Here is a 9,007-nt window from a genome sequence, read left to right as displayed (position 1 = left end):
CTTCTACATGAGTAGAAGTCCTACTCATGTAGAAGTCATGTCAACTTCTATGAGTAGAAGTCATGTCAACTTCTACTCATAGAAGTTGACTTCTACTCATGTAGAAGTCAACTTCTACTCCTGTCAACCTAAAGACTCTAGATATACAGCAACTTAAGATAATTTTTTACATCTGTCCTGAGTTTTAAAGTCATCTCTGTTTGCAGGTACAGCTCGCTGCCAGATCATCTTAAGGACAGAGCTTTCGCCATGTGGCAAAACAAATGGGACACCTTCATCTCTGATAATTCATGACTGTCCAATCATAACTGATCCTGTTTGACTTGAACTATAATAAAAAATCCCAGGATGTTGCCTGGTCTAGTGGAGCACTGTCCTTACAGGTCACAGTACCTGTTTCTCTGAATTAATGTGCCGTTTCTGTGCCGTAATCACATGTTGAATCGTCCATCTCTGACCGCTGCACTGCTGGAGAACCAGTCTGGGATACATGTCTCTCAGCACTACTTCCAGGCATCTCTTAGTGTCTCTGTTCTGGATCTGTCCTCCCTGTGAATAAAATTATTTTATCTTTAACTTCCCTCCAGAAAAAAACACTTTGTGTTGCATATTTAGATTGAAATTGTTTTTACCTGTTTGAAGTCCCAAAACATGTGGAGTTTCTTCTGCTGGGCCAGGTTGCACTGGTACAGTCCTGGTGAAACTCCTGAACCAGGATCCACCAGACAGTTGTTGCTGCTGTATTTGTGTGATTGGATCCCACCGATGTAAAGTTTTCCGTCAGTGAGGTAATAACAGTGCTGAGAGACAGAAAAACAAAATCAAGAAGCAAGAAGCAAAAGTCTGAATGTTGTAAGCTGCTGAGCGTTACCTGAGAGGAGAAGAAGTGGCAACTATAGAGGATGGGTGTGGAGCCAGGAGCCGGGCCCTGATCCACACACTCAGCGGGCCAGCGGTCATTAATCAGCTGCACACAAAAAAACAAACATGATAAAATGTTTCATGTAGTTCTGTGGAGGCCACCAGTAACCAGTACTGATTACTGGTGCTAGCTTTTTAGCATATATAATGGATAAGTTCAAATTTATCGGCAGTAAAGTTTCACAACCCCCCCACCCCCTCAATTTTTAGATTAATCTCAAAATTTTAAAAGTCAATGTTCAACTTCTTTTCTATCTATAATGATGATAGTGTAAAAACCCAAAAGCCACAAGTAGACCAGAGACATTTTTACAATTTGTGCTGAGCTTGGTTGTAAAATGGCAAATCATCTCCTATGAAATGTTTAGGCTAGAAGGCTAGAAATAGACTGCTACTAAAGACTTTTCAGTCTGGTAACTTTAGATCCTGGCAGGAGAAGGGAATTTGCCGATTGGAGCACTGCTACGAAAAGCAAGTATTTATGTCACTACAGCAGTTAAAAGAAGTTTAAACTGACAAAGATTTCCTTGGCTATCTCCAACTTCGGACTTCATAAGAGCTAATCAGAAAGGAAGTTGGAAGCTACCATCTATGCCTCCCATTGAGGAAATGTGTCATGCCAGTTGGCCGTTATGTAAAATCATTTCAAGGGTGTATACAGCACTTTAGCTATAAATGGGATGGATAGTTCCAGAATCAAATGGGAAAAGGATCTGGGAATATCTATTGAGAGGCAATTATGGAATAATTTGTGCAGAGAAGGTCTCACATCTACTCTAAATGCTCGATTTAGACTAGTACAATTTAATTTTACACATCAGTTATATGTCACCCCACAAAAATTACATAAATATAATTCCAATATATCTCCTCTTTGTTTTAGATGTGGCATGGAGGAAGGAACATTCCTCCATGCCACCTGGCATTGCTCTAAATTGCAGGGTTTTTGGAAGGGGGTTTGTGAAACGTTAGACATTCAGCATCATGATTCCAATAGACCCGGATATCTGTCTATTGGGGAACTTTACAAATTCCAATTTAAAGACAGTCTATGACAAGAAACTTACAGAAATCCTTTTGGCAATTGCTAGAAATGCATTACAACAAAATGGAAATCAGACTCCCTGCTCCCAATTAAAATGTGGCTTTGTGAGATTAATAGCTGTGTGACACTAGAAAAAAATAACCTATTGGATGCAGAATAGAGGTAAGACTTTTTACAAAATATGGCAGCCTTTTTTAAGTTATATGCAAAATCTACCAGCACATTGGATTGATTGATGATCCTGTAATCGAGCTGGACTCGACAAGATTTATGAGCGAATCTGATACCATCTATGTCTCAATCCATTTCCGATTCATATACATTTTATTTCATCCCTATAGATTACCCACCCCCGTCCAGTCCTTCTTAGGTTGTTGCGTTATATTATTGTAAATGTATTTTACTTTCAATATGTCTCATTGTTTGAATTGTGCTTCATTGTGTACCAGTTTTGTCCCATTAGTTTATACCTGCGATGTTACTACTAAAAATCCAAAATAAAATATTCTTAAAAAAAAACAAAAAAACCCATCTCCTATATTTCTATTTTTTTTTCTGGCTTGTATTTGATTTGTCTTGTGGTTTTCCCAACCACAGGTCTTTTATTCAGGTAAAATACTGTCTGCTGATAACTACTCCACAGAACCCCATCTCAAAAATATCACACCTTTTCCTTTAGCTGCCATTATAACTTAGCAGTAACTAATTGGCACATTGAGACCCTGAGGATTTAAAAGCTCAGTGTTTTTAACTCACAACTCCGTAGCCCAGCAGGTCCTGCAGCAGTTCCAGCATGGGGTAAACATTATCCAGGTACCACTGGAAGGGTTTACACTTCAGCCTCTCCCTCAGCTTCTTCCTCTCAGAAACATCCCCGATATCAATTCCATGATTCTGTTGGAGAACACATTCAATAAGATCACATGAGGCCGTTTTCTGGTTCATTAAACTCGTTTGTGGCCTTTCCTAAACCCTAATCAGATTATTTTTGATGACTAAAGATTGAACTCATGTTAGTAATAATGTGGCGTCTCGTCTGACCCCGATGGGGAGGTTCCAGGCCACTTCCACGTTGTATTTGTAGTCGTCCATCCAGACCTCTGCCACCCTCAGGGCGTTGCGTCTCACCAAGGCGCTCAGGTCCGGGGCGTAGGGCTTATGAAAGCGTTCAATGTGAGCGACCTTGGAGCAGGGAATGACCTCTATGCTGCCTCCACACAGCCACACCTGCCAAAACACAAACTCACTTTAAAACAGTCAAAGAAAGGCAAAACAAGAGTCTAAAACACACTTTTAATATTAATAATTCTTCACTAATAAGCTGGAAAGTTGTTTGTTCCAGAAACCACCACTAGGGGGCAGATGACTGAATTAATCTCATAAGTTAAAAATGAAAAATGCCAATTAAATGTATTCAATTTTCTTTTAATTACTTTTTATATCTCTAATATTTGTACATTACTTTTATTATTTAACTGTCATCCTTTTTTTCCATTTTTGTGGTAAAATAAATTAGAAACAAATATTGAATTGTCAAAAATAAATTACAGAAAATTCTAAAATGAATATCAAATCAGCTAAATTGTAAATGTAAAATTAGAGGCTAAAGTGATTTTTTTTTTTACTAAAATATTTTTTTCCCTACATCATTCCAAAGTACAAATCTAGTAATATTTGTTTACCATCTAAATGTATTAAAACTGATTCCATATATCCACTTTAATGTGGCAGGGACAAATTACTGAGCTAAATAAATAAATGGAACAGCAATATTGTCATTTTATATATAACAAAACCAACACTTGTAACATATAAAAGACGAGTCTAAACCATTTCATTGTGTTTCTCTTTGGTTCTGAGCTCATTTTAAATCTCACCCGGATGCCGAGCTCCACGTTTTCACCTCCGTATGTCTTCATCCCGCCATCAAGGCTTCCGATCTCTCCAAAAAACTTCCGATCTGCAACTAGTATTCCCATGACGGACGGACTCCTGGTGGGACCAGGAAACAGATCAAACACTGAAAGTGACTACTGATAAGTCAATATACAACAACAGATAAATCAAATCTTAAAGGCTCCATCTGGTGCCACCTAGTGGCTGACATTCTAAGTGGCGAAGACAGTGAAGCATTGATTTAAATACTTTACATGCAGCCTAGAGATTAGTTCTGCAATTATTTTAAGACTAAACGCTTATGCATTATGTAAATGTAAAGCTGTTTAATTTAAAATAAAATAAAATTTAAAATAAAAAAATTTTCTTCCAGATGAGAATATACACGTCTTTTTCAACATTAAAAACTCTAAAGAACTGCATAAGAGTAGTTCAGGCTTCTTCTGTTTGACGGGACTTTAAGAGAATCCGTTTCTCGCTTACTTGTGGAGTTCCTCCGGGATCTATTCTGGGGTCAATGTGTTTATATGTTACCTTCAGCTTTAGTTTCCTAAAACAAATAGTCACCTTCCTGAAATAATGTCCCAAATCACATTTTTGGCAAAAAATATACTTAAACCATTATTTTAGAAAGTAAAATAACTACCATTGGCTGAAGAGGCACTCTCTCTCTTCTTTAAAACATGACTTTGATGCTAGTTTTGACAACACTCCCAATTTTAACATCTTTTTATACCCCTGTCCTGTGGGGTCACATTTAACCAATAACACCAAGCTGATTTAAGACTTCAAAGGATAAATATTCCCTGCACAAAATGTCCTGCAGCAGGCTTTCTGTCAATAGTGCTTTGTGTGCTTCTCTTTAACCTGTTTGTTTCCCCGTCATGGACGCTCTCCTTCACCAGAACACAAACCGGTACATAGCAACAACAACATTTTACAGCAATTAAGCCAAACACTGAGCTGGTTGTCCAACATTCTGTGAAAAATGAACCAATGCTGACAGTGAAGTAATCAGGACCAAGTGTGAAAAGTCATTATAATCTCATTATAGCAAGTTATAAATATGCCAAACAATTAACCTCCTTAAAACAAACCTGTTTAGCCACAAATAAGGGTCAACATTAAGTCACTGCTATAGCTGCAACCAAAGTAAATGTAAACCAAATCCATGACATTTTTATTTTTGCAAAGTGAAGATGAGGCACAAAGAGAGATATTTGTAAATATTAAAAAGGAGAGGTTTGAGTTGAGCTTCTGGTTTAGAGCAGGAAGATATGGGGGGTTCAAATAAAGAATAGGAGAAATTGGAAACAAACAATGATAAAACAGTAAAATGTAACACTGTGAACTCAGTTTCATTTCATATGAAAAATCTGAATGTTATTAAAGTTTTGCCAGAATGTATTGATAAACCCCACTAAACTGTTAAAATATCAATAAATAGCTGTTTGTCTCAACATTCAGTAAGTGTTTCTTAAAATGAAATAAATTTGAACATCTTCTCCATCCAGGATTTTGTGATTGTTTTTGTGGGGGGTTTTTTGCAATCAAAATCAAAGATGTTTTGGTGCAAAATTAGAAATATTTGTAAGGAATGTTTATGTTAAATGTGACTTTTTATTACTCACTGTATTTATCACTTAAACTCAATTTTTTTTATACCAATTTTGTAGATTTGTGAAAAACTAGAGGGACTTATTGATGTAATTTAGAACCTAGAGGGCCACATAAAAAGCTACGGTAGGCCAGATTTGGCCCCCAGGCCTTGAGTTTGACACATGTGCTATAAACTATAAACCAAGCATAAACAGTGTGGGCTTTCTAACAAATATGATTGAAGTGACTCTTACTTGCCAGGTTGGGATTCATCCTTCAAGGCGTACCACTCGGGTCTGAATGCCTCATACCTGCACCATAAGGCCCAGTCAAAGCCATCAGCATAGGCCATATAAGGAATCACTATCAGGTCGTCAAAGTCGACTTTATCAAAAACTGGTGTCAGTATCACAGTGCGGTCCTCTTTAATCCGAGCCAGCAGGGGTTCTGCCCTGCAATCATAAAGCTGTTTTACTAGAACATTAAAAATAAGATGGAAAACTTCAGAATGCGAAGTCCTTCTACCAACCACTGAACATGGACCTCTATGTGTGCATCCAAGATGGCCACCACATCTCCCACTGCAGCTTTCCACCCCGTCAGTCTGGCCTGGGTCAGGCCGAGCTGCTCAGAGTGCCTAATCTTCTTCACCAGACCGGGCCGCTCCTCATGGATGGAGCTAATGTACAAGTCCAGCTTGTCCAATAAATCATCTGCAACAAAATAAAAACAAAAACCTTCTGAGGAGGAGATTCCATCTTCTCACATTTAGGGGAAATAAGGATGAACATTATCCAAACGCCCAAAAATTCCAGAGGCATTTAAAGGTCCTGTTTAAGCTAGGAACCCTTAGTGAAATTTAAAACGATATATGAAACACTTAATTCCCATAAACAGAGAGACTTTCATACAAAAGTCCTGTCATTCTTGAATGAATGCTAAAACTTCACTGCATGAATTGTATTAACTCATAAGTAGACCTCAAAATTAACGGTGCTTAATTGGCGTCATGTTTTTTTCCATCCTGTTACGTTCTTTTCTGTTACCCCCTTTTCTGGCTTATTATCCTCACCTTCGTAGCACAGCAGTCATTTTTGTTTGAGAAGTTGACGCTGCTTCGTCATGTAGCTGAATGAGCGCCTAAAGTGATAACTTAAGGAGCTTGTTTAATGTTTATACCGGACTCTGTTTGGACAGTTTCTCTTTCCCGCTCTGGAATGGCCGCCATCTTTGTTTCTACATCAACGGCTCCGCTTTGAGGTGACCAGTGGCGCCCTCTGCTGGATGGCGGCCAAAACTACAACACTAAAAGAGGTTCACAGGGTTTATTGGATTAGAATTTTAATCCAATAAACTGCTAATCGACAATTTAGCGCAAGTTGATTAATTGTTTGCATCGCTAATTCAAGCTAAACATGATTTGCATTCTTTTACTGTTTTTTTCTTGAGTGTACAAAAGTATTACAAAGCATTTGTAAAACAAAGTGTTTCCAAAGCATTTAACTTAAAAAAATGTGCCTCAAAAACTGCTTTTAAACAATAAGCACAGAGCAACCCAAGGTTTTAGCTGTTCTAAACAAATGCTTAATGTTCCTATGGATTACTCATCCTGCCTTTTTTAAGGTACATAAAACTTTGCAGAATAGAAAAAAAAATTGGGTTCCAAGTTGAACCGACCAGTAGCGGACACAAAGACTCAAGTACTAAGCCCAGTGGATTGCCATGTAACAATGGAGCACAGTAGGATCTGGAGTCTTTTAGAATAACACTGTCCACGCCAGGGCCGCAAATTTCTTCACTATACTCCAGGTGCCTTAAAAGGATATTAATTCATAGAGCTGAAAACAACCACCAAGATCACCCTGAATCTTTAAAGTAGAGGTTCCCACATTGTTTCCAGCAGAACTTTCAGATAAAACCTCAAATGAAAAATAAAAATTTTCAGTTGTCAAACTAATCCTACAGCTGATTGGATACCAAACAAACCGTTGGAACTGTGATCATCCACCAGTATGATTTCTCGCAGCAGCCGGGCAGGCGTCTTGTCGATGATGCTGCGGATGGCTCTCTTTATGACAGAAAGGGCTTCATCCAGATAGATCAAGATCACACTCAGGGAGGGTAGATCCTCTGGATACTGTTTCTCTGCACATCTGTAACCGTAAATAAAGCAACTGTAAGATAATTCATGGTATTCATGAAAGACAAATATGAGGTTATTGACAAAAAATAAAAGATAAATTGCTTTAACACTTGTTCTAGCGTTATGCGATATATAATTTAAGTTGAATGGTCTCTTTTGCCACCTCTGAGAAGAAGAATGCTTGTTGACACTTTTACACATTCTGTCCTTCATCGAGATCGTTCTGTTCTCGATAAATTTCTGAAATTCAGAAATTTATTGGTGATTCAAACAACATTCTGTGAAAACCAGAGAAACATCACAGAACCTTATTTTGGCAGCCCATGAACACAAAACACATTTGGAACCGATTATTCTAGTTTTGTTTCTCTATTTACTCCATTGTAGGAACATTTGTTTGATTACAAAGATGAAATAAGCTCTCAGTTTTACGTGATTATGAACCTATAAAAACGATCAATAAATCCACATTCTCTGATCTAAAGCCAGATCTCAGTTTAATCTATTTAATGTAATAAATTGCTTGTGTATAATGACTTCAAACCTAAATCACCAATGGTTTACTCAAGCTGTAAAATTCTTATATTTTACATTGATTACATTCAGATGTAAACAATACTTTGTTCCTCCTGTTATAACTCATTAAATACGGTGGCTAATAAGCTAGCTTGCATACCATGTAGTTGCAACATATTTTAGTGCAGTCTAGTTCGTCGTGTGTGTATAAAACTTACTAAATTGCTCTCCTGCTTCATAAAGTTAGCACTTAGCATTACCAGGTGTGTGACATCAACGCACCTGTCTGGGTAATCTGGCCTCTAATTATAGATTTAACGTCCGTTTTCATACTTATGTCGTCTAGCATCTGCCATCGAAAGAGCTAACAGATAGTTGATATTTGCCATCTTGCGTTCAAAAAGTATAGCATCTGGTGGTGGAATTACGTTAGTTTTTTTTATTATTAAATCTAGAAGAATTAGCTTTAGGCAATATCTATTCAGAAAAACCTTTGCTAAGGACGTAACAGGCTCTGCTTCAGCGGTCATTCCTACAGCGATGTTTTCTCAGCAGTGCCCCCTCCTGTTCAGGAAGGGAACTGCAGGGGTTTCGAGAAGGAAATGCAGCTGAACATAGACACCCACAGGGGGCGCTGCAGCCAGCCCTCAATCAATGCAGCTGCTCTTTTTAATATAATCCTAAAACAATACAAATAAGGCAATTTTTCGCATGATATAAGAAATATTTATAGACTTTGCATAGCAGGACATTACCTGTCCGGATCATTACAAGAAAAGTTATAAATTAATTAATTAATTTATTCAAACCTCAAACTGATCCCCTGCCTAAAGGAACCTCAGACTGAAGAACTTTCAGCCCCCAAGTCACTTAAACTGGCTCTTTTA

At 37.8% G+C, this 9,007-nt stretch overlaps 1 protein-coding gene across 2 annotated transcripts in view; it reads right to left on the bottom strand.

Moving 5' to 3' along the window:
* Positions 1 to 113: 113 nt before the first annotated feature.
* The window catches only part of LOC106956173 (probable polypeptide N-acetylgalactosaminyltransferase 8), a 20,885-nt gene continuing 11,991 nt past the window's right edge, over positions 114 to 9,007 (bottom strand). For both annotated transcript variants that reach the window (XM_015046830.1, XM_015046829.1), the window contains 9 exons: positions 7,448 to 7,614; positions 5,991 to 6,174; positions 5,716 to 5,913; positions 3,844 to 3,958; positions 3,008 to 3,193; positions 2,723 to 2,860; positions 872 to 967; positions 633 to 800; positions 114 to 549 (listed from right to left, as the gene is read on the bottom strand). In XM_015046830.1, the coding sequence (XP_014902316.1) occupies positions 385 to 549; positions 633 to 800; positions 872 to 967; positions 2,723 to 2,860; positions 3,008 to 3,193; positions 3,844 to 3,958; positions 5,716 to 5,913; positions 5,991 to 6,174; positions 7,448 to 7,614 (1,417 nt within the window). In that variant the 3' untranslated portion in view covers positions 114 to 384. The remainder of the gene's footprint in view (positions 550 to 632; positions 801 to 871; positions 968 to 2,722; positions 2,861 to 3,007; positions 3,194 to 3,843; positions 3,959 to 5,715; positions 5,914 to 5,990; positions 6,175 to 7,447; positions 7,615 to 9,007) is intronic.

The sequence above is a fragment of the Poecilia latipinna genome, unplaced genomic scaffold (genome assembly GCF_001443285.1).
Source record: "Poecilia latipinna isolate Pla-1442-1.1 unplaced genomic scaffold, P_latipinna-1.0 Scaffold794, whole genome shotgun sequence".
NCBI lineage: Eukaryota > Metazoa > Chordata > Actinopteri > Cyprinodontiformes > Poeciliidae > Poecilia > Poecilia latipinna.
The sequence above is the reverse complement of the archived record's forward strand: the minus strand, read 5'-3'. Positions and strand labels throughout refer to the sequence as shown.